Source organism: Mesoplodon mirus, assembly GCF_964341445.2.
Source record: "Mesoplodon mirus genome assembly, chromosome: 3".
Taxonomy (NCBI): Eukaryota; Metazoa; Chordata; class Mammalia; order Artiodactyla; family Ziphiidae; genus Mesoplodon; species Mesoplodon mirus.
The window spans coordinates 167507260-167532865 of record NC_138978.1 but is presented as its reverse complement, the minus strand read 5'-3'; the positions used below and the strand labels follow the sequence as shown (position 1 = coordinate 167532865).

At 36.8% G+C, this 25606-nt stretch overlaps 1 protein-coding gene across 3 annotated transcripts in view; it reads left to right on the top strand.

Moving 5' to 3' along the window:
* Window positions 1–25606, top strand: part of RABGAP1L (RAB GTPase activating protein 1 like) — a 689539-nt gene that overhangs the window by 376626 nt on the left and 287307 nt on the right. For all 3 annotated transcript variants that reach the window (XM_082612933.1, XM_082612934.1, XM_082612935.1), the window contains exon 14: window positions 18766–18879. In XM_082612933.1, the coding sequence (XP_082469059.1) occupies window positions 18766–18879 (114 nt within the window). The remainder of the gene's footprint in view (window positions 1–18765; window positions 18880–25606) is intronic.

Below are 25606 nucleotides of genomic sequence, written 5' to 3'. Positions count from 1 at the left end.
GAAATGTTAAAAGAACTGAATAAACATTTTCCCAAAGACATACAGGTAGCCAACAGCCGCATAAAAATCATGTGGGAAATGCAAATCAAAACCACAATGAGATACCACATCACACCTGTCAGAATGGCTATCTTCAAAAAGACAACAAATGACAAGTGTTGGCAAGGATGTGGTGAAAAGACAACCCTCCTGCACTGTTGGTGGGAATGTAAATTGGTGCAGCCACTATGGAGAACAGTATGGAGGTTCCTACAAAAATTAAATATAGAATTACCATATGATCCAGCAGTACCACCTCTGGGTATTTACCTGAAGAAAGTGAAAGTACTAATTTGAAAAGATATATGGACTCCAATGTTCATTGCAGCATTATTTACAATAGCCAAGATATGGAAACAACCTAAGTGTTCATTGAGGGAAGAATGGATAATGAAGGTATTTTATTTATATATACATATATATGTATATATAATGGAATATTACTCAAAAAAAGAATGAAATCTTACTATTTGTGACAGCATGGATAGTCCTTGACTGTACTATGCTAGGTGAAATAAGTCAGACAAAGAAAGGCAAATACCATATGATTTCACTTATATGTGGAATCTAAAAAACACAACAAACAAAACAAAACACAGATACAGAAAACAGAATGATGGTCGGCAGAGGGTAGAAAGATCGGGGGGTGGGTGTTATGCGTGAAGATCAAGAGGTACATACTTGCAGTTATAAAGAAATCATGGGGATATAATGTACAGCATGGTGACTATAGCCAGTAATATTGCATTGTAAATTTGAAAGTTCTGAGAATGTAAATCTTAAAAGTTCTTATTACGAGGAAAAAAAAACAATTGATAACTTTGTGTGGTAACAAATGGTAACAAGACTTATTGTGATGATCACTTCACAGTGTATACAAATGTCAAATCATTATGTTGTACACCAGAAACTAATATAATATTGTATGTCCAACACTTCATTAAACATATTTTTAGGGCTTCCCTGGTGGCGCAGTGGTTGAGAGTCTGCCTGCCGATGCAGGGGACACAGTTCGTGCCCCAGTCCGGGAAGATCCCACATGCCGTGGAGTGGCTGGGCCCGTGCGCCATGGCTGCTGGGCCTGCGCCATGGCCGCTGGGCCTGCACGTCCGGAGCCTGTGCACCGCAAGGGGAGAGGCCACAACAGTGAGAGGCCCGCGTACCGCAAAAAATATATATATATATATATATATATATATATATATATATATATATTTTTTTTTTTTTTTAAGAAAAAGGGGGAGATATACAAATTTTTTTTAAAAAAAGAAAGAAACCTTGGCATATCAGGAGTGGCAGAAGCAAAAGCATAAGCAGTTCTTCTCTGGAATGTTTAATCATAGGCCTACAACTTGCACACTTGGAGGCAGGTGTTGAGAACTTCATAGCCGTTCTTTTTTCTTCCTTTCTGTTTTTACTTCCCCACTCAAAAGACATTTTTCTTTTCCCCCTACAGAGAGAAAGTTTTGTGACAAGGGATTGAAGATATTGAATGTGGCTTTTGAGTTAAAATTTAGACCTGTACTGTCCATTTGTGGTAGTCACTAGCCACATGTACTTTCAAGCACTTGAAATTCAGCAAATCAGAATGCTGTAAGTCTAAAAAAATTAATACCAGATTTTAAAGACAGTGTGGAAAAAGAGAATGTAAAATATTTCAGTGTTAATGTTTAATATTGATTACGTGTTGAGATAATAATGTTTTAGATTCATTGGGTTAAATTAAATATGTTATTAAAATTAATTTCCCCTATTTCTTTTTACTCTTTTAATGTGGCTACACAAAATTTGAAATTACATATGTGGCTTGCATTTGTGACTTGTGTTGTACTTCTTTTGGACAGCATTGATTCTAGACCAATACTTCAGCCATATCACCCAGCCTAGCTATGAATTATGGCCCCTTAACTAATTTCAGGACTCTCTCTACCCAGAGAGGGCTAAATTTTGCCCAATATATATATTTTTTTGATCCTGTACACCTCCCTACTCCTGCTTGAAGGAGTATTTGGCAATTTACTGGACAGGTAGGGCACATAAAAGAAAATCAGTCAAGTTTGCTCAATTAGAGGTGAGGACAGATGGTCTTGTTGGATGGGCTGGGAATACTAGGCCCAGAGGCAATGGATTTGCTGAGGATATTCTGTGAAGCAATTTTAAGGAAGTTCAGCAAAGTTCAGCTTTTTCCCATTTTGACTGTCTCAGGGGTTTTGTTTTTGATTGAAATATCAAGTACTTCCAAAATAATTGTGTTCCTCATTTTCAGTGCCCCTGTTTCACCTAGTCACAGTCTGTGTGGTTTACCTTCAGAGACTGTCAAAGCCTTAGTGAGTCCAGCCCCATTAGGGGCTGGTAGGGGCTGGGATGGTAGGCTGTCACTCTCTGAGCCTTGGGAGCTAAACTCCTGCTGTGGTTAGTTGGTTGCAGCCAAAAGGATAAAAGTAGCTGATGAAAATTGTTTGAAAGGAAGTGGATTTGTGTGTGTGTGTTTTATTAAAGAAGTTTCTGTTTAATTTGTTTTCAATTGGAAATTCTCTTTTAATGAGTATATGAGAAGAAAAATCACATTTTTCAATTAATTTACAATATAATTAAAGAGTAACAATTGGTTCAAAGGTATATATTATAATCAGATACTATAGTTACTTGGTCTATGAAATTTCAATTAGGAATTTTAAAACCATTCAGAAAAATAATTAAGAATATTTAAGAAATGGATTCTAATATTTATTTACTTCAACTTTTTAATTAAAAAGATCATTTAAAATATGCAACCCATAAATTTTAATTTTTCCTGGATTGGAGTTGTATGTGAAGGTTGCTTGTCCCCAGGCCATCATACCCACCAAGTCTTTCAAGTTATGCCTTAATACTTCTTCATATCAATATTTGCAATGTAAATACCAGGGCAATAAATCATCCTTTGGTAAGGCATAGTACAGTACTAAAAACTCAGGTGTAGTTTTATGTCATTCTGCTAATTTTGAAGCCACTTTCTTCTTAGACCAGAAAAGCTTTTCATATGTTAATTGATTGGTCTTTATTTGGCATTTGAACAGAGGAGAGACAATGTTGACTAAGTAAACATTCTCAGCATCTTTGTCTTCTATTCACTGGGAGGAATCTTTATCTGTTCCCTGCCTTCATGTCTGTGGGGACCTCAGATCAGTCTGCTATATCTTAATTTGATCTTATTTTCCAGGTCATCAATTCAGTTTTTCTGTGCCTCACAGGCTTGGTATTCTTACTAATAATGGTGTCTGTCCATTGTTATCTAGATGTCCTCATTTTCCTCTCAGTCTTTTGTAGTTTAGAACAGATCTTTCTGATTCTATTCAAAACAGTTTCTGTGGCTTTTAAACAATATTTGCTCAATTTTTAAGTAAATTTAACACAGCTTTCTTGAGAAGTCAAATGTGACTAGTTTATATCAAATATGGTACCTTTTAGACCAAAGCAACTTGAACAAAATGATATATGAAGAGTACTCAGGAATTGACTTTCCCTATACTGTGATAATAGTAATCTGATAAGACTGACCAATTTAGCAAAAATAAAAATACAGCACACCTACTTAAATTCAAATTTCAGATAAACAAAAAAATAATTTTTTAATATAAACAAGTAAGTCCTATGCAATATTAAATCCCATGCAGTTGAACTGGGTATCCTATATTTTATCTGGGAACCCTAAACCTGGGGCAAAGCACAGTAGTTTCTGACCCTTGTGGAATTATGAAATTTTAAGACAACTAAAGCTCACATTATAGCTGAGCACATTGAATTGAATACATTTTCTTTATAGGGCACTGATTTTCGTAGTAGTTGCCCTACTTAAATCATTCAGTAAAATGCAAACAAAAAGCTAACAAGTCAGGAGTTCTACTCATGAAATATTGTTGAGCCCTCCTCCCCTCCAATGTCATTCTTTCCCCCCCACCCCAACTTTGCCCACATGGCCTTGATCTCCCTAGGGGTAATGACATAGTGGTATTGCTATACCTGTGTTCAGGGTTAAAGCCAGAGCACTTTTTTGCCTCACTTAGCCCATCCCATCTCCATCTCTTTCCTTACTTTTAGGAGTTGCAGGTATTCCTCTAGTGGCAAAAGCGGAGGTGTCCTCTTGACTGATACTCAGGGTCAGAGTGCTATATCTTTGTTGTTTAAAGAATCAAAATCCTTTCCCCTCTCTGTGGCTCTCAGATTTGCTACGTTTGTGACAGGTTTTCTGGCTCATGCTATCCTAGGTTGTCTGGCTCATGCTATCGTGTTTCAGGGCTGTGTTATTTACTATTGTGATTTTGAACACATTATCACAGCTATAGCATGAAATACCAACTTGGAAGAGCACTGCTTTCAGTGGCTCCTTAGATAATTGCAGCATTACATCATCTTCATAAAGCATTTCAGCCTATGCTAGGTTGAAGATAGATTTAGGTAAAATGTGTGCTTTCTGATGATTATGATAAATCTGTGTAAAGGCATCTTTGATTCTTTTCTGTATATCAGGCAGTTAGAACTATGAACTAAAATGTGATAACTTGGTCCATAGTTACTTCCAAGTATCCCCTAGCAAAGCAGGGTTTTGAAAATGAGACTATGTTTTTTGTGGGTGAAAATGTTAACCGTGGCATTGGCTATGACAGATAACATTCTGCCTTATGATGGTTTTTATAATCCTTGTCCCCAAGGAGCCTGCTCAAAGCATTTCACAGGGCAGATGTGAATGACCAAGCACAGGAAATTTGCCCCAACCTAGCTTTCATTTGTGGCTCAGTGTGGGGCATGACCTACCCTTTACTTAACTAGAAACACAAGCTCTTCCTTTATTCTCTGCCTTTCTGCTTTGGTTGACCATTTTCTCCTTTCATAGAATCACTTATTCCACAAGTATTTCTGTTTAGCTCCTACTACATAGAGTACTACATGAGTTACTATAAGACACCATCTCTAGGAGCCAGGAGCTTAGTGGAGGTAAAATATGTCTTACCCCTAGGCAATATATAATAAGTTTTATATAAGTATATACAAGTTGGTATTATAAGAGCATAAAGGAAGAAGATACTATTTTCACTTTGGATCATTAGGACCTTACCATGGAAGAAGTCTGATATGAGCCTTTATAAATGGACAGGATTTCAGTAGGGGAAAATGTGGGAGGTAGGGTCATCCAAGACAGAGGAAAGTGCACAAAAACATTAAAATTTGAAAGAACAGTGAAACTATGTGGAATGGGATGTGATTCAGATGGAATGGATAAGGATTTTTTTCTATTTGAGGATAGCAGGTGGGACCATACTGTAGATGGATTTGAATGCTACCCAGGAGCAAAACATTGCCTTATCACTAAAATATGTAAAATAGATAAACAACAAGGACCTACTGTATAGCACAGGGGACTATATTCAATATCTATTAATAACCTATAATAGAAAAGAATCTGAAAAAGAATATATATATATTTGTATAACTGAATCACTTTGCTATATGCCTGAAACTAATACAACATTGTAAATCAACTATACTTCAATTAAAAAAAACTATGTATTACCAAAAATAATAGTAAAACATTTGTGATACTGTAGAAAAACAACAGCAACAACAACAAAACAGCGTTTTAGGTAGATTAACCTGAAAGTACTGTGCAGCCTGATTGAAAGAGAGAAAATCTCTGGGACGATTTAGAGGCCATTGAAAGAGCCTAAGCCTAAAGTGATAATATCCTGAACTATGGTGATGGTGCCCGAAAAGGACATACGTCCTAGCTGACCTAAATAATGCTTGGTTTCTCTGAACAGTAATATTAGTTATTTTCATATTGTGAACTACTTATAAATTGTACCTACGTACCATCTGTATCTTCCTTTGATTTAATATGGTATTAAGACTAATAAAGAACCTGAACCGACTAAGTACTATAATCCAGAAGTACAATGAATAGGAAAAAATTTCCTGATTCTTACCTAACCTTGATCTCAATCTACTACTTCAAGCTATTTTTTTTTTTTTTTTTTTTGCGGTACACGGGCCTTTCACTGTTGTGGCCTCTCCCATTGCGGAGCACAGGCTCCAGACGTGCAGGCTTAGCGGCCATGGCTCATGGGCCCAGCCACTCCACAGCATGTGGGATCTTCCCAGGACTGGGGCGCGAACCCGCGTCTCCTGCATTGGCAGGCGGACTCTCAACCACTGCACCACCAGGGAAGCCCCTACTTCAAGCTATTTTATTGAGAAAGAGTTAACATGTAAACTATGAAAGATACTTCACATTTCTAAAACATAATATTTAATGTAATTTGCTTCTAGCAGGGTTTTAAACATGTTAATTATGTGATTCGTCTCTCTCACTTTTAAAGTAAAAAGACTAATTTTTAAAAAAAGGCAGCACTTGAGTGTGTCTTTATCTTTTATGGCTTTTCATATAAAATGATGTCAAATTCAGTGAGAAAACTCCAAACAGCTTTCTGTAATGATGGTTTTTGGCAATTCCAATAGTGGTAGAATTTCTAATTTCTATTTTAAGATAGAGACCCATTTTGATTTTTTGTAGTTTATATAATGTCTGTAATTATTTTCATGTGTCTTCTTTGGTATTAGGAGCAAGAACATTTTGGTATGCATTTTGCTGTGAAATCTTGATTTGGAAGTCTATGACTCCTTGTCATCATCTTTGGTTTTGGTGCAAATTATTTCCTTTTGTCACTGTTCTTGACTAAATGAGGTTAGAAGAGAATTGAAAACTCAAAGTAAAAATTATAAAACTTGAGTCTCTTCATCATAGGGAATACATACATACTTTCCATGCCTGCTTCACTTATTCTGATTTATTCAGCACCCATTTATGAAGCACCTACTAAAGTCTCAGGCTGCAAGGGAAACAAAGATAAATAAGAACTGATTGTAGTCTACCTGGGGGTGGCAATCAAGTGGGGATAGTCAGACACGGGTACCAGTTAATTAAAAAAGCAGAGTAGAAGACCAAAGGACAAACTGATTAAGAGAGGAAAAGGGAGAAGACTCCTAGAATAACTCTTTGTATGTCAGCTCAGACATGGAAGTTCACTCTGCTGAGAATTAGAATATAGGAAATTCTGAATTGAATTTTTGACTTGTTAAGTTTTAGATGTGGAGTGGTAGGTCTGTTAGACCAGTAGTTCCCAAGTAACAATTTGTGAACTTTTACTCAAGGCTGCATAGATCTTTGTAAAAAATACAGATTGCCTGGAAGTACTATAGAGAATTTGGTAGATTAAATCTAGGTGAAATCTGGGGATTTGGGTTCAGAAATAAATTTTCAGATGATTCTGATAATCAGTAAGGTTTGGCATCTACTTTAGTAAAGATCCAGGAGAGAGAAGACAGATGGTAGTTGAAGTTACAGGAGTGGATGTGATTTCCTGGGGAGAGCATGAAGAGTGAGCACAGAACAATGCTAAGGATGTAACACCATCAGATAAGGAGTAGGCAGAGGAGGAATCAGCAAAGAAACTAAAAAAGGAATATACTGTGTCAAAGAGCTGGAATATATTTACCTAGATCCTCTAAGTCTTAGAATAGTAATGCTCATTTCTGAGTCCATATAGAGAAAAACAGTGCAGAATAAAAATCTTTAGGTTTCTACTCATTATTTGGCTTTATTCCAAAAAGGATTAATCAGATTTCAAATGTGCCCTCTTGCAAAAAGATTGCTACTACTTCCAGAGAAGTCTGTTGGAGAAACAGAAATTGACCCTCTTGGATAGAGAATTATGAACAAAGTAGAGTATCAAAAAGAAAGTTGAAATATTGTAAAACAAAAAATACCTCATTGTACACTTTCTATATTAAATTAGAATATTTAATTAATTAATTAATTTATTTATTTATTTTTTTGCGGTACGCGGGCCTCTCACTGTTTTGGCCTCTCCCGTTGCGGAGCACAGGCTCCGGATGCGCAGGCTCAGTGGCCATGGCTCACGGGCCCAGCCGCTCCGCGGCATGTGGGATCCTCCCGGACTAGGGCACAAACCCGTGTGCCCTGCATTGGCAGGCAGATTCTTAACCACTGCGCCACCAGGGAAGCCCGAATATTTAATTTATTGAAATGACCTTTATAATTGAGAACTAGAACTATTATAGTCTCTCAGGAACAAATCCTTCTGTTCTTAGCCCTTCCTATTTCTTTTGTTATTGTTCTTATGCTGATCAGTGCATCTCCTACTCCTATGTGAGTAAAAACTTATATTAATGGAAACATGTACTGTTACAAAAAGGAGTAAAATGGCAATTTTATGTAACCTGACTTGATATAAAAATTAATTGGATTTTTCAAAACCCACATCCCACTATAGAGTAACTTCATTGATCCTAAAGGATTTTTAAAATATACATATTATTGACATTTACTTGGGGGGTGTAGTTATTGTTTACTTACACTCACTCTCCTTTAAGTTCCAGATGATCCTTTTTTATTTTTTTTAATTTTTTTTAATTTTTTAATTTTTTTTTTTGCTGTACGTGGGCCTCTCACTGCTGTGGCCTCTCCCGTTGCGGAGCACAGGCTCCGGACACACAGGCTCCGCGGCCATGGCTCGCGGGCCCAGCCGCTCCGCGGCATGTGGGATCTTCCGGGATCGGGGCACGAACCCATGTCCCCTGCATTGGCAGGCGGACTCTCAACCACTGCGCCACCAGGGAAGCCCAAGTTCCAGATGATCCTTGATGCAAGTTAATGAGAGGATCATATCAGCAGTTGTGTGACCTACTTTTAATTTAATGGTCTTTACTGATTACATATAGATTTTTGAGGAGCTCATTGAACAGATGGCCAATGGTCAATGGTGGTCCAACATTTTTAACGTTTGAGGTTCTACATTAAAAGGTCATCTGAATTAACATGGTATTGGAGGACTATTTTATTGTGAATAGTATTTTGTCAAAGACAGATGCAATGATAGATATCTTTGAATAGAGAAAATTTACTGGTGGGAATACCACAATGAAAAACTTCATATTTGTTGATGGCCAACTTGTTAGAATTTAACCAATTTCAAAGTTAGAGAGGGAGCATAGTCCACACAAGATTGCCCTTACTTCTAACACTAGTTGTGTCAAGTTGTTACCAAAATCACCCTGAGGTTCAGTAATTCACTAGAAGCACTCCCAGAACTCAATGAAAGCTGTAATACTCATGGTGACATTGTAGTACAGCTGCAGGATACAGATTAATGCCTGCCAGGGGATGAAGCACATTGGACAGAGTCCAGGAGAAGTACCAAGCATGGCTCTTCCTTCGTCCTTTCCCCACGGAGTCTTGGACAATGTAGCTTTCCTGACATCAGTGTGTGACGATATGCGTGGAGTATTGCCAGATAGGGAGGCTCACTTGAGTCTTGTTCAGAGTTTTCACAGGGGCTTATTCATGTACTGCTCACATGACTAACCTTTAGTCTCCAGCCTCTCCATAGGTAGAACTAATACTGCATGCCCCGAAGCCCCATGGTAAGTCACATTGTTAGGCTGTTGAGTGGTCAAGGCCCACATGCAAACAAAGACCTCCTATTACACTTGCAAGGGCCTAGAGATCACCTCCTAGAAGCCAATGGCAAAAGCCAGTTCTTTTTGGGTAAGGCTGAGTCTTCACTACACACAATTCTTTCAGATAATAAAAGCAGATGAGGCCCAACTGAAACAATAGTTCACAAATCTGTGACTACAAAGATCATGGCAGATGAAATGACTCCTTGTTGTCTGCAGGATTAAAACGTCTTCATTCAAGATTACATTTCCATATTCTAGATCCCACTCAACTTGCCCTTTATAAATTTCCTTCTATAGTCAATTAGAATTATATTTCCTGGGCATGCCAAGTGCTTCCCTGCTTTGGAGCCTCTGCTCACACCACACTTGTATTCTCTTGAGATCTTTCAATTTTGTTGAGCCCATCTTGTCTACAGTGCTCAGCCCAGGCCCCATCTCCTGTGGAAGCCCACTTTCACCACTTGAACCTTTCGATAATCACTTTCTTTACTGAATTCCTGTAGCTAACATTACTCATATATCATTTGTTTGGCTGTTGGCATATGGTTCCTTCCATTGATATTTTGTCTTTACAAGTAGATCTTAACCTCTTGCAAGTTAGGAACATTATGGACTATATCTCATGCCTTTTTGATCCTGTAGTACAGGATCTTAGTACAATGTCTTGCACATGGTAAGTGTTAGATAAATATTTGAATAGTAAGCTTTCATACAGACAGGTGCAACTAGGAACACATTGTTCAAATATAAGAGCTAAAACATCTTGTAAAAATAATCTAATTTATACTAACAAATTTCTGAGGTAACCATGTTAATCCAAGAGAGTGTCAGAGTTATTTTTAGCAATTCATTGAAGGCATCTGCAAGCATAAAGGTCAGCAAAATGCTGGAAAATGTCCAGAGAAATATTGCCATCCTGCTCCCACCTCAGGGCTTTTGCTCATGCTTTCTGAACCTTTGCCTGTAATGCTTTTTCTCTAAATATTTGAACACTAACTGAGAGAAGCAAACCCAATCTACCTGAAATATCATCCTATTCCTCACTATATCTTTATTGTTTTATTTTTTTACAGTACGTTTCACTAACCAATATTATATACATGCTTTTTATGTCTTTTTCCTCAACTACTAGAACATAAAGTCCATAGGGGAGGGACATTGGCTTGCTAACAATTATATCCTCTGCACCTAAAATAGTGTCTGATTCTTAGTAGGTACTCAGAAAAGTATGTGTTGAATATGTGAACAAATTTGAACTATGCAGCAAATAGAAAGCTTAATTTTTTATGTACACTCAATTTTTATGTCATTCAATTCAAGAAGGTTAATTGAGCTCAAAGAGTTTCAAAGAGAAGCATCTAAAATGATTGAAGGAATGGTAGAATGTTTTATAAATTATTAAAAAATATTCAACCTATAAAAACAATAGTGTATACATGGTCAAAGTTAATAAAATTATAAAATGTAATGATTAGGCAAAAATAAGCATGTTTATCAAATGCTGGTTATCAGAAGCATTCTTTAAAGTTTTATGGAAAAAATGAAAGAGTGTTATTTTTACACAATGGTTAGTAAATATGTAGCACTTAAAATTTTTATTTATTTTAAAAGGGTTTAAAGGGCTGTTTTGATAAAAATTATAATTAATAATTTTAAAATAATACAAAGTCAGAAATACATCTAACTTTGGAAAATAATAGCATGGAGTTCAGTTATTGTGCTTCATTTTAACAGGAGTTGCAGAGTTTATCATTGCCTGTTGATACGAGTTTCCAAGACTGTCAAGTACCCCAGTTGAACCTTTATTTTGGGAGAATGAGTGGTCAGCAACCCTGGGAATGAGGACATATCCAAATATGGCTATAGATGCATTTGGAGTCTAAAAGTAACCCCACATATCATCGAGAGGTGTCTGACCTAGATTCCATAGGATCTCTGGGAAATCCAGGCTGTGCTCATAGGCTGCAATGCTTCTTAGTCTTCTAGTTCCAAAGAATTGCTTTATTCTATTCACATACTTCCCACTGCAGTCCCAGCACTTACTTCAAGATTAAGGTATTCATCATGAATATTGACTGGTCTTATGAAGACACTCCTTCCTCTCCTCTCTATTCTCTTCCCCCCTGCCCTTTGTTCTCATTGTTGCTACTCCCTGCTAAGAGATTTCTTTCTAGGTGAAGGCAGAATATGGATTATATTTTTGACCTTTTTCTCAGGCTTTGATTCTGAGACATTTGGCAGCACATGTGTACAATGCCGAGGCAGCAGCTTGCTAACAATATGATTTAGTTGTCGTTTATTTCTTTGCTTCCATATTACCCTGCTTATGCTGAGATATCCCCTGCCCCATATTCAAGGAAAGAAGGCTGGCAATGATCCAACCTTTCTGTGTTACTGTTTCTAGCTCGTGATTTAAGTAGCATGTTTGAAACTAGAATGAACTTTTGTGTTTTCTCCTTTCATCTCTGCCTCTTTGGATTTTTGGCAAACATCAAGGCAAATAAATCAGACCCACCACTGCAAACCCATCTGCTTTCAGGGACATGTAAGCTGACTAGTTTGTGATGTTTTACCATAGATCTAGCTCCAACATAGAACTAAAGGAGGATCCCTGTGGAGTAAGAATAGCAGACACGTTTTAAGGTCAAGTTTTTTCAAAGCTCTGAATCATTTATCTGCTGACTGATTGTGGCTACGCATGGTCTCCATTGGCATTTCTAATGACATTAACAAGTTGACATGATACTTACAAAGTTGAAATGATTTTGTAGTAGATGAAAAGTGAAAATGCAGTTATAGTTTGGATTTGAAAATGGGGATTAATAAGAAAAGATGCTGTCGTTGTAAAAATGTAGCAAATCAGGGTACAGCCAAAGGAGTTTGTTTATCAGGACATTACTTTTATACTTCATCTGGTGCTAAGGTCACATGTGAAAACACTCATCCTCATTGAAATACCTTTCCAGTTGTTGACAGCCTAGAAATTGTTTCCTAAGAAATAATAAGGTATGGTCATCCAAACCTGTCTTCCTAATACTTGTTGACACTTCAATGCTGTATTCATTTCTTTCTCACAGCAAGCAAGTGATGATTCTCTTCAAATAGGAATTAAGAGGATTACAAAGATGTCAGGGTATATACATTATACTGGAAGAACAGCTCATGTAATACTCTTGATAACAGGCTATAAATTGTCTCCACTTAAAATGATCAAAAGTTAATCGAGATACTTATCATACCTCTTAGAGCTGGTTTTAAACTGATCTTCAACAAGCTGAATTATATCCTCTGTTGGGCCATGGATTTTATCACACTAGGGATTGATGTATTTTTTAAGATAAGTTTTGACTTATGACTTAGCAGTTTGGAAATTAAAGAAAATCCTTGAAGATAAACTAAATAGAAATTTCATTTCTGCGTGATGGTAGTGTCAGGGGTGTGTGTCTGGGTGGATGATAAAACTCAACTTTAAAGACTTTCTTCTAAACCTCTCACTACTACTGCCTGCTTCTGGTCAGCTTTTATATGTGGCCCAACCTGACGCCTCCTTAGGCAAGATAGAAGATGATCTCAAGGACTTTGCCCATAGTTACTTTCTTGATGGTGATGGTCCAGAAGGGAGCCATGCAATAGTGGCAGTGGCATTTGTTCTGTCCCTAACCATGACTTCAACCCTTCTCTGATCCTCAGAAGCTGAATTCTAAAGTAATGAATGAAAATGGTAGCTGTTCTGACAAATTTAGCTTTTACCATACCCTGTCCTTCCCAGTCTTTTTTCTGGGTATATTTGTGTACATCTTCCTTTCTTGCATGAATATATGCAAGGCTGGGGCCAGAGTGTATATCAGTTGATGAAAACATCAATTTATCCAAATAATTGTTCACTTTTGCTTTTTTTCATGGATTCATAGAAACAAGGATAATTTCAGACACATAAGATACATGATAGAAAATTCAGAAGAGGGTGTGTATGCATTAATGTATCATCATGCTGAAAGCTCAAAGGGTATTGGTTTCGTAATCATAACGTTCATGATATCCAAAGAAAAACAGTGGTTTATTTCATTATTTAAAGTGTACAAATACAGATGGATGTCTAAAATATACATTCACCAAAATTTTTAAACAATTAAATGTGATTCTTAATTAAAATATCTAGGAATAAACCTACCTAAGGAGACAAAGACCTGTATGCAGAAAATTATAAGACACTGATGAAAGAAATTAAAGATGATACAAATAGATGGAGAGATATACCATGTTCTTGGATTGGAAGAATCAACATTGTGAAAATGACTCTACTATCCAAAGCAATCTACAGATTCAATGCAATCCCTATCAAACTACCACTGGCATTTTTCACAGAACTAGAACAAAAAATTTCACAATTTGTAAGGAAACACAAAAGACCCCGAATAGCCAAAGCAATCTTGAGAACAAAAAACGGAGCTGGAGGAATCAGGCTCCCTGACTTCAGACTATACTACAAAGCTACAGTAATCAAGACAGTATGGTACTGGCACAAAAACTGAAATATAGATCAATGGAACAGGATAGAAAGCCCAGAGATAAACCCACGCAAATATGATCACCTTATCTTTGATAAAGGAGGCAGGAATGTACAGTGGAGAAAAGACAGCCTCTTCAATAAGTGGTGCTGGGAAAACTGGACAGATACATGTAAAAGTATGAGATTAGATCACTCCCTAACACCATACACAAAAATAAGCACAAAATGGATTAAAGACCTAAATGTAAGGCCAGAAACTATCAAACTCTTAGAGGAAAACACAGGCAGAACATTCTGTGACATAAATCACAGCAAGATCCTTTTGGACCCACCTCCTAGAGAAATGGAAATAAAAACAAAAATAAACAAATGGGACCTAATGAAACTTAAAAGTTTTTGCACAGCAAAGGAAACCATAAACAAGACCAAAAGACAACCCTCAGAATGGGAGAAAATATTTGCAAATGAAGCAACTGACAAAGGATTAATCTCCAAAATTTACAAGTAGCTCATGCAGCTCAATAACAAAAAAACAAACAACCCAATCCAAAAATGGGCAGACGACCTAAATAGACATTTCTCCAGAGAAGATATACAGACTGCCAACAAACACATGAAAGAACGCTCAACATCATTAATCATTAGAGAAATGCAAATCAAAACTACAATGAGATATCATCTCACAGCAGTCAGAATGGCCATCACCAAAAAATCTAGAAACAATAAATGCTGGAGAGAGTGTGGAGAAAAGGGAACACTCTTGCACTGCTGGTGGGAATGTGAATTGGTACAGCCACTATGGAGAACAGTATGGAGGTTCCTTCAAAAACTACAAATAGAACTACCATATGACCCAGCAATCCCACTACTGGGCATATACCCTGAGAAAACCATAATTCAAAAAGAGTCATGTACCAAAATGTTCATTGCAGCTCTATATTTACAGTAGCCCAGAGATGGAAACAACCTAAGTGTCCATCATCGGATGAATGGATAAAGAAGATGTGGCACATATATACAATGGAATATTACTCAGCCATAAAAAGCAACGAAATTGAGCTATTTGTAATGAGGTGGATGGACCTAGAGTCTGTCATACAGAGTGAAGTAAGTCAGAAGGAGAAAGACAAATACCATATGCTAACACATATATATGGAATTTAAGAAAAAAAATGTGATGAAGAACCTAGGGGTAAGACAGGAATAAAGACACAGACCTACTTGAGAATGGACTTGAGGATATGGGGAGGGGGAAGGGTAAGCTGTGACAAAGCGAGAGAGTGGCATGGACATATATACACTACCAAACGTAAAATAAATAGCTAGTAGGAAGCAGCCACATAGCACAGGGAGATCAGCCTGGTGCTTTGTGACCACCTAGAGGGGTGGGATAGGGAGGATGGAAGGGAGGAAGATGCAAGAGGGAAGAGATATGGGAACATATGTATATGTATAACTGATTCACTTTATTATAAAGCAGAAACGAACACACCATTGTAAAGCAATTATACGCCAATAAAGATGTAAAAAAATATATAAAAGGGCGAATAATAATAATTTTTATTTATTTATTTAATGAGCATTCAATTTATACTAGGCAGTGTGCTAAGCACTTTACACACGTTATCTTATTCTAAACAACATGAATTTGGTATTACCATCCCACTTTACAGATGAGGAAACTGAGTTTAATGAGATTAAATAACTTGTCTGAGATCCTATAGGTGTTAAGTGAAGTAGCCGGAAATCGAACCCATGAGTTTGTCTGGCTCCAGAGCGACTAAACCACCATATTGGACTGAGGATCAGAATGGGAGACGCATCTACTGGGAAGTAAATTGTGGGTGAAGTTGTGAGTCTCTAGATATTGGTGAATTAGCTGTCCATGAAAGAGTGAATTCTTCCCTCTTCTCATTCTGAGGATAACTGTCAGGACTTAAGGAGACTAGTTATGGGGACCTTCCAAGAAAATGACCTCGTATCAGTTTTGGTTGTGCTAGGAAATGTTTTTAGCTATATTTTAAAAAAGGTTTTCACATGAAACTTTTTAACTCCAGATATTTGGATGGTGAATTATTTGATTTCTTTTTTGTCCTTCTCTGTTCATTTTATTTCTTGTAAAAGTTGACAGCTATCATTGGAATAAGTCTTTAAAAAAAGAAAAAAGGAATGAATATTGAAGAGGAAAATGATTTTGTCTTCCTTTTACAACGTTAGGTTTAGTGACTCCCTGACTCAAATATTTTAATGATTGAGTGAGTAAATTTGGGGGATTAGATTTGGACTCCTGAATATATACTGTTCCTATTCTCAGCAGTATGGGTAATTGGGAGATGTTTAACTTTAGCTTTTGCTTTGAAAACACGATTATTTTCTCTAATCTAGCGTGCCATTTCATTCATATTAGTCTATTTGTAAGACTCTAGTGTACCTCTTAACCTTCACTTATATGAAAGGGATCAGTGAATAATGTAGCAAAATAGCTTATTTAGTTAATAAAGTGAAGTTCCAGAAATTATTCCCTTAGCCAACTGAGAGCAATATCCAGGAAGAAAACTCTAGAAACACACATATGTAGAAAGCACTTAAAAGTAATCATAGGAAAGGAAAGTTTACTAAGTACAGAAAAGTTTATGATTTTTATTTTCATTTGATTTTGCCCCTTTATTTTTTAAAACAAACAAGGAAGATTCAAGTATTCATAGAAAAAAATTAATCAGTATTATACAAAGTTACTTCCTAGAAACTTTTGCTCAGTTTCCCTTTCTCTGAATCAGGCTGTTGGTACCATTTAAACCCAGCATGATGCCAGTAGAGTAGGCAGTTTCTAGGGAATATAGTCCAATGATTTCTCTCCCTCAACATCTCAAAAAGTGCAAAAAGAGATATCCTGTGAACCATTCAACATGTTTGCCCCTAAAATAGTTCAGCTTGGGAGGAGTAAACTTTTCATTGGTTATTTTTCCAAATAGTTTGTAAGTGGAGACTTACTGTGTGGAAAGAGCACCCTTCTGCTGGAGAAAACCTGGGCAGTGAAAACTCATCTGCCTGGTACCAGATTCCCCTACTTAGACTCCATAACAGACCAGATAAACCATACATTTCATAATATATCTCTTTATACATTACCTTTATATTTACTGTATTCTAAACCCCCTATCTCACCCCAGTTTTCTTTATCATTAGAAATTATATTTACTGTGATAAATATAAACTTTCTAGGTATCCTTTTACTTAAGTTATGGTAATTTTTTTGAACGTTCCATTTTTACTCGGTTTTAGCATTCCATTCCGGTAAGCCATCAGAATTTTCTCTGGACTGATTTGTAATATGTTTGATGTTTGCTAGCAAATTTGGAACTTTTCAGTTTTCATCCTTTCTCTACGTGATATAAGATCTAATTACCACCCAGCATGATATAGCAGCTGAAATGAAAAAGGCAGCAAGAGAAGGCACTGGCTTAACTTAGAGCTAATCAACTACTTCCTTCTTATGTACTTCTCAGCTAGAGAGAGACAGAGAAATAGCATTATTAAAGTAACTCATGTATTAAAACTCATTTTTTTTCTTTTCTTGATTTTAACTGAAAGAGGGGATTTGTTCAAATCTTTATGGGAGCGAGACATTAAATACTACTTTTAATTTGCATTAGTAGTCATTGATGCTTCTTTAATTGTGCAGAACGTTTTCATTATTGGGGTTGGTAGAAGTAGTCCCATCCCATTTTCTTGACATTTAAACAGATAAAAACATTTACAGAAGTAAAATAAAATCAAGTGAATGATTAATCATTTTTTATAAGGCTTAGAACTTTTGGATCTTGAATCTGTCTGGAAAAACAAAAAACAAAAAACCTCTAGATTTATCTTTAAAGCATATGTCATTTTAATATGTTGGTTTGAGGGCTTTTTATTTTCTGAAGTGAGTGAGTTGGGTAATTACCCATTGGGATGAAAGATTGATAATATTTTTTATTTTTTAAATGATCATGGTCTGAGTTTTCACATATCAGATTGTCAGAAATTAAAAAGTCAAATAATATTTGGTTTGGGGCAGGTGTGGAGAAACACATACTCTACCACTGTTTGGATTATGTGTTGGTACAATGGAAATGCATATTTATTGACCTAGCAATTCCACCTCTAGGAATATATCTTGAACATGTATGTATAAAAATGTTCCTAGGGATATTATTTGTGATATAAATAGAAAAAATACAAAAAAATCATTAATAAGAAAATATTAAATAAATTATGATATGTCCATATCCAGGTGTGCCTCATTCTTTTTAATAGTTGCTATTAAAGAGAATAAAATACATTTGCATGTACTGATCAAGAATATTCTAAGTTATCCCATTAAGTGAAAAGAGCAGATAGTTTTCTTCTATTTGTGCTTCAAAAAGCAAAGGATGGAGATGTGTGTATACAACTTCCCTCCCTCCCCTTCCCCTCACATAAACACACAGTCACAAGTCTAAAGATAGATGGATGAAAGGACACAAAAGAAATTGTTGATAGTATTTATCTCTGATGAATGAGATTATGGGTCTGGGATGGAAGACAGTTTTTTTTTTTTTTTTTTTTTTATGGAGAGGGCAGCATACTATTTTTGTGCTGTTTGAAATTTTTTGACATTATTTTTCATAATTAAGAAATTTTAAATTAATGACCAAGTCTATTTTTTTTTTTTTTAGGACTCAGCCCAGGAGAGTGTTATTACTCGAGATATTCATCGTACATTTCCTGCACATGATTACTTTAAAGATACCGGAGGAGATGGCCAGGAATCTCTGTACAAGATCTGCAAGGTAGGACACTCCACCTTATTTTTTTCTAATTTATTATATAGAGCTATATTTTAGGAACCCATCTTAAAGATTTTTAAGTTTGCACTATGCCATGTTCTCTGCTTTATACTTACACTACCAGATCCTCAGTACTGAGTCCTGAGGGTGACTTTTGGGCTGCATGTTCTGTGCCTTCTTGTGAGGGAAGAGGTGTAGTATGACCTCAGTTTGGCTTTGATGCTAACAGGAAAGGAATAGAAGGTCCTCTCAGGCTACTGCAGTAAAGGCTCAGAGGAGTCCTGATGACTCTGTTCATCTGACAAGGTAATGTGGCAGTTGTCTCAATTTTTTGACAGTAGGCAAGAGTAAGAAACAGTGTGGCACCTGTTTTTGAATACTGGCAAGTTCTCTGATATTGTTGATGTATTCTGAGTTATGTCACATCATACATCTTTGTGCAGTTTTTATATCCTATTTTGAAATCTATCTTCTCCCTCATTATTATTATTATTATTATTTTGCGGTACGCGGGCCTCTCACTGTTGTGGCCTCTCCCGTTGCGGAGCACAGGCTCCGGACGCGCAGGCTCAGTGGCCATGGCTTACGGGCCCAGCCGCTCCGCGGCATGTGGGATCTTCCCGGACCAGGGCACGAACCCGCATCCCCTGCATCAGCAGGCAGACTCTCAACCACTGCGCCACCAGGGAAGCCCTCCCTCATTATTAGTAGATCTGGAAGAAAACTGTTTCCTGACTTTCAGTACATATGCATTGCTTGGATAAAAAAGGCTCTGTGTTTAATAGTGGAGAATAGCTATCAGATTATTAATTTCTCAAAGTTATATTAGAAATGAAGAATGACTTTTCAAATCATTATATATTGTTAACTTATATTGTCCATGCTAATCAAGGCCAAAGACTCAAAATTGCAAAATTTCCATCAAATAAAGTTTTGCCCTTTATCCTCAAAGTTAAGATGCCCTGCAAAGTGTGATGGGTATACTCAACATTTGTCCTTACCTACCATTCCACTAGAGATCGCTGATGAATAGTGAACACCAAAAATCTTGTAATAATATGGAGAAAAAACAAACACCATGGCTAATTTTCAAGTTAGGTAGTAAGTTTCTGAATAATCAAATTTAGCCTTTTACTAAGTAGCAAAGATTAGCCAGTAGGTAGTCAGAAATATACTCACATATCAGTATCATTTAATATTTACTGTTTTTTTTTAAATGGCACTTATAAAGTACTACCTGCATATGCTAACCAAGTAGGATTGATGTTTAATTCTGCAAATGGCACACTTTGCCTAAAATCCTTCATGTTTGTGTTTTAGCCCTCTGCCTACTCCTGTCTTTGTTTGTTTGTTTGTTTGTTTTTGCTTATCTGCTGGTGCCTGACTTACGTCCTCCCCTATGTGACAGAGGATGTCACAAGCCTGCATCTGACATTAATTAATTAATTTATTTTTGCTGTGTTGGGTCTTCGTTTCTGTGCGAGGGCTTTCTCTAGTTGTGGCAAGCGGGGGCCACTCGTCATCGCCGTGCACAGGCCTCTCACTCTCGCGGCCTCTCTTGTTGCGGAGCACAGGCTCCAGACGCACAGGCTCAGTAGTTGTGGCTCACGGGCCTAGTTGCTCCGCGGCATGTGGGATCCTCCCAGACCAGGGCTCGAACCCATGTCCCCTGCATTAGCAGGCAGATTCTCAACCACTGTGCCACCAGGGAAGCCCTCCTGTCCTTCTTGTCTTTATTTTTTCTTTTCTCTTGATGTAGCCATTTTGGAGGATTATAAACATACACATTGATCAGAAATCTGTTTTTATATGGATATATCATTTAGAGCTAGAAATGCATAACTAACGTAAAGTCTGAGAGTGTACTAATTTCTAGAAGGTGATATGTCATCTAGTTTTTAAAATGCCAAAAACCATCAAACACCACAAAAAATGTATAATATATTATATGCTTGTGAAAGGAAAACCTAATTATTAAAAAAAATTTCTACCAGTTTTTTTTTTAATAAACTTATTTATTTATTTAATTTTGGCTGCGTTGGGTCTTTGTTGGACTTTCTCTAGTTGTGGTGAGCGGGGGCTACTCTTCATTGCAGTGCACGTGCTTCTCACTGCGCGGCTTCTCTTGTTGCGGAACACAGGCTCTAGGCGCACAGGCTTCAGTAGTTGCAGCACACGGGCTCAGTAGTTGTGGCTCGCGGGCTCTAGAGCACAGACCCAGTAGTTGTGGCACACAGGCTTAGATGCTTCGTGGCATGTGGGATCTTCCCAGATCAGGGCTCGAACCCATGTCTCCTGCACTGGCAGGCAGATTCTTAACCACTACGCCACCAGGGAAGCCCTCCACCAGTTTTGAAATTCTTCAAGCTAATTAGTCTCTGGCTTGTGTAAGGAAGATATCAAAATTTATATAGTTTCTAAGTTATTTAGAAAGGTCTGGCTTATAGTATATGGAACAACATTTTTCTCCTAGCATTTAGTATATTTTCAGCCGTTCAGTAACTTTTCTCTCAATTTTTCTCTGATTGATACTAGATACTTTTTTTCACATAGCTAAAACAGTTATGTTCTATGTGCTTGCAGCCTCTGCCTTACAGTTTTGCTCCATTGTAGTAAAAACAGTATTTGCTTCATTATGTAATATTTAGAGGGGAAATATCTGACACACTGCTAAACACAAAGATAAAAGTTAAATAGTTGGTACGTTTAAGTAACTGATACCCCTTGTTTTCATATTGCAGATAATTCAACCTTGAATTCACTAGAAAGTATTTGTTATACATTCACACAGCTTGTGTAACCATTTTAAATTATCAATGTGTATTTTTTTTTTTTTTTTTTTTTTTTTTTTTTGCTGTACGCGGGCCTCTCACTGTTGTGGCCTCTCCCGTTGCGGAGCACAGGCTCCAGATGCGCAGGCTCAGCGGCCATGGCTCACGGGCCCAGCCGCTCCGCGGCATATGGGATCCTCCCAGACCGGGGCACGAACCCGTATCCCCTGCATCGGCAGGCGGACTCTCAACCACTGCGCCACCAGGGAGGCCCTCAATGTGTATTTTGTAACATGATTAAACAGTTTTAAATCTCTTTCTGAGTAAAGAATATCATAAAAATATAGGTCTAAGACATATTATAATTACTGAGTAGCTTAAATTGCACTAAATTTTATGGAAAACAAAAGAATCCTGTTAAAAACATTACAGAATTCAAGGTAGTAAATAAAAGTTGATAAGGCTTTTAATATTGTACTAAAATATATACTACCTAAACATAACTTTACAATAGTCTTTGATAATGGAGGAGAGCAGAGACGAATATATCAGAAAATGCTGGAGAAACCAAAATTTGCTGGGTTCCTACCATGTGGAACTCTTGGTTTTTAATCTACATAATTCCTTCTTCTCTTGACCTACTATGATTTAGTAGTCCAGTCCTCATGCAGGGAAACCTCAGATGGTGGTGATAATCACAAAGAGGAGAGCCTACTTATGAGTAATTTAGAATTGAATATTCTTCTCAAGTTTGTACATCCACTTTCCTTTGCTTTTAGTATTCAATTTGAGCCATATGGCCTTTATCCTACCATGTATGACTTTTAAGGTCACTGAGTGTGGTCTACCTGTTCTATCATTTTTATTTCTAGAATAATATCTAACATCATACCTCACATTCTTGGCAATAAAACTGAGTTTCCATTCTGGATACCTTGCACAAAACTGAAGAAACATTAATAAAACCTTGACCTTAAATCAGCTACTTTGTTATATAATGTATAAATAAGGACAGTTTTGCTTCTTCTTTACCAATGCTTATTCTTTTTTTTTCCTTAATTATTTTCTTGTCTTACTGCACTAACCAGAACCTCCATTATAGTGCTAAAATGAAGTAATGATAGTAGACATCCTTGTCTCACTCCTGATTATAAATGAAATGCATTTAATGATTTACCACTAAGAATAGCGGTATTCACATCAGCAGCACACTTATAGAGTTCTTTTTAATACAGTACCTTCCATGTGTTATAGTAATTTCAAATTTACAGAGTATTTCCGTATATATTACCTCATTTATTTCTGACAACTCCTCATCAATGGAGCCTATTCTAGAAATATAATATGCTGTGCTGTTAAATTGAGACAAATTTATTGAGAGAATTTCAGTTAGAATAAGTACAGAAATCAACTCTGGTTTCAAGGATATAAGAGTATGACTTTGGAGCTGAAAAGTTTTCTGTGACTCTGGTGAAATGAAGAATCATCTGAACTGTCAGATTAGAGGGAGGACTGTTAAAACTCACTGTCATGTTTTAATGGCCCTGTCAATTTTAGGTTTTGCCTCTTAATATCTTTTTCAGAGTAGGAGGAAATCGAAGTGGTTCAAAGATTCTTCTGTTGTCATAAATTTATGTGCAGAAGTAGAACTGAAAGTATAATAGGATTCATAGGATTCTGGAAATGAGATGGTTTTGACATCCCTCCCTCCCTCCCTGCTCTCCCTCCCTCCCTTCTCTCCCTCCCTTCTCTCCCTCCCTCCCTCCTTTCTTTCCTGTTAGTTATGTCAATAACATATTTTAAAATTATGTCCTTTAAAGGATGAAAAATATACTACTCCTCCCCAAGTATCCTTAGGACTTTTCTAATTTACATATGATATAAAATCTGGTTTTAGTTGGGAGACAGGTTGGCATAGTTTAAAGGACTAAACGTTAAGAGGTCTGGTTCTGGTCTTGATTCCTCCTCTAAGCAGATCTAAGACTTTGGGAAAATCACTTTTTAAAGTTCCTCCTCAGTAAGTGTGTGGGGTGTGATAAGATTATTCTAATTACAATTTGCTGTGATTTTAAGTGTTGTTTAAATTTTTTTTTCCAAAATATAACATATTGAATGCAGAATTTAAGTTAATTCCTGTGTTAGGTCTTAGCTCTGTTTATCAATACCAGGACTATAAAGGAATGTGACTTTACTTTGAAAACTTTACCTGATTTTCTGTTATTATGTTTGGGAGTGTGTTTCATGCACACATGAAATGTAGTGCGTTTAGTGATTTACTTCTAGATATACATCTGTTTATAAGACCTAAGACGAGTCAGTCATAGTAATTAGCTAAAACATTGTTCATAACAGAATAGATTGAAGTGACTCTTGTGCACTTTAATTTGAGGCATATTGCTTTTTCACATTTTCTGATTACAGCAACTGCTTTATATCAAAGAGGCTACGGCTGTGAACTGAATGGAAGGGGTTGAATATATTACAGAGAAATCAATACCTTTGTTCATCTGGGTTAATAATTTGATAGTATAATGGTTTGTAGAAGGACAAAAATAAACTTAACCCCTGTCGCAGAAAATATTTTTCTCAAAACAAGATTGGATTTAATATAAGAACTAAAGCATTTCAGGAGTTATTTTGATACCAAAGTAATGAGTGATCGGATGCTTGATTTTGAAGAATGTAAATGATCACCAACTCTTGTGAAATTAGATATAATCATACATTATTTATATTGTTTTCTAGATTTATGGGGGTATTTATGATTATAGGGCTGAATTGTTTTTCATGGAGTCAACAGTACTCTCCATAGTTTTCTGTCTGTTTGACTATTCCTAATGCAACTCCATTCCTTGGAGTTCCTGAATGATCCCTAGTTTTAATGACAGATTTTCTGAACACATTGTAGCCCGCTATTCTTTACTCTACATAGCCCAATTTTACCAACAGCTTGAGCAACCTGTGGGACTCCTCCTACTCATGTCCTTGGAATCTGATTAGCCCCAGAATGAGGGCTCTTTGGTGTGGAATGTCAGGCATTCCTGGATCAAAATGCACCAAAAGGATTTAGTTTAGAGTGGTACCTAGGGGAAATCAGGCAGCCTTTGGAGAATCAAGCAGGTCTTTTCTGTTTTCTGTGTACCTCCTCTCTCACCCTTGGGTTGCTGGCGTGCTTCTTTGAATTACAGTAACCTTCTAAGGCGGATCCAAATGGGCGGCTGCTGAGGAGTCCTTTGAGCCCCTGGGGCCACTCTGCTTTGCCAGCACATCCTAATGAACACTGAATTAAGTGGTTTCAGAAGACCTTGAGGGATAGCAGAGTATTCTCAAACAAATTAATTTCCTTAAGGAAAAATTAATTCTTTCAGGCCATACAGGAAGGCTTGGAGTAACTTCCTTATATTCAGATGATAATTGACATAATCACAACAGTAACAGTGGAAACTTGTGAAGCACTGTGGTTTAGAAAGCACTTCTGTACATGTTGCTATTTGATCCCCATAGGTCCTCCCTAAGGCAGGAAGAATTTCCTGCATTTTATAGATGAACTCCAGAGAAACTAAATTATCGGCCTAAAATTATATAGCCACTAAAGGGCAGAGACTAATTTGAACCCAGATGTGTTAGCTTAAAATTCTGTAATATTTCTACAATACTATTATGATTGTACATGTGTGATGAAGAAGAAAAATTATGATTTATTATATACCTCCTGAATACCAGAAACTATGCTGAGCACTTTTACACATATCGTGTTATATATTTTGACAGTTATCCTGGAAATAAAAACTATATTTCTGTTCTTGTACTTAGGACAAATTCTCAGGAAGGTTAAAAGCATTTACTCTTATCACACAGATAAGAAATTTTGAAACTAGTGTTCCATTCTAGGCAGGTCTGTCGAACTGCAGAGTCCATGTTCTTTGTACTATGGTGGCTTTCCTTAGTGTTAGAGGGAC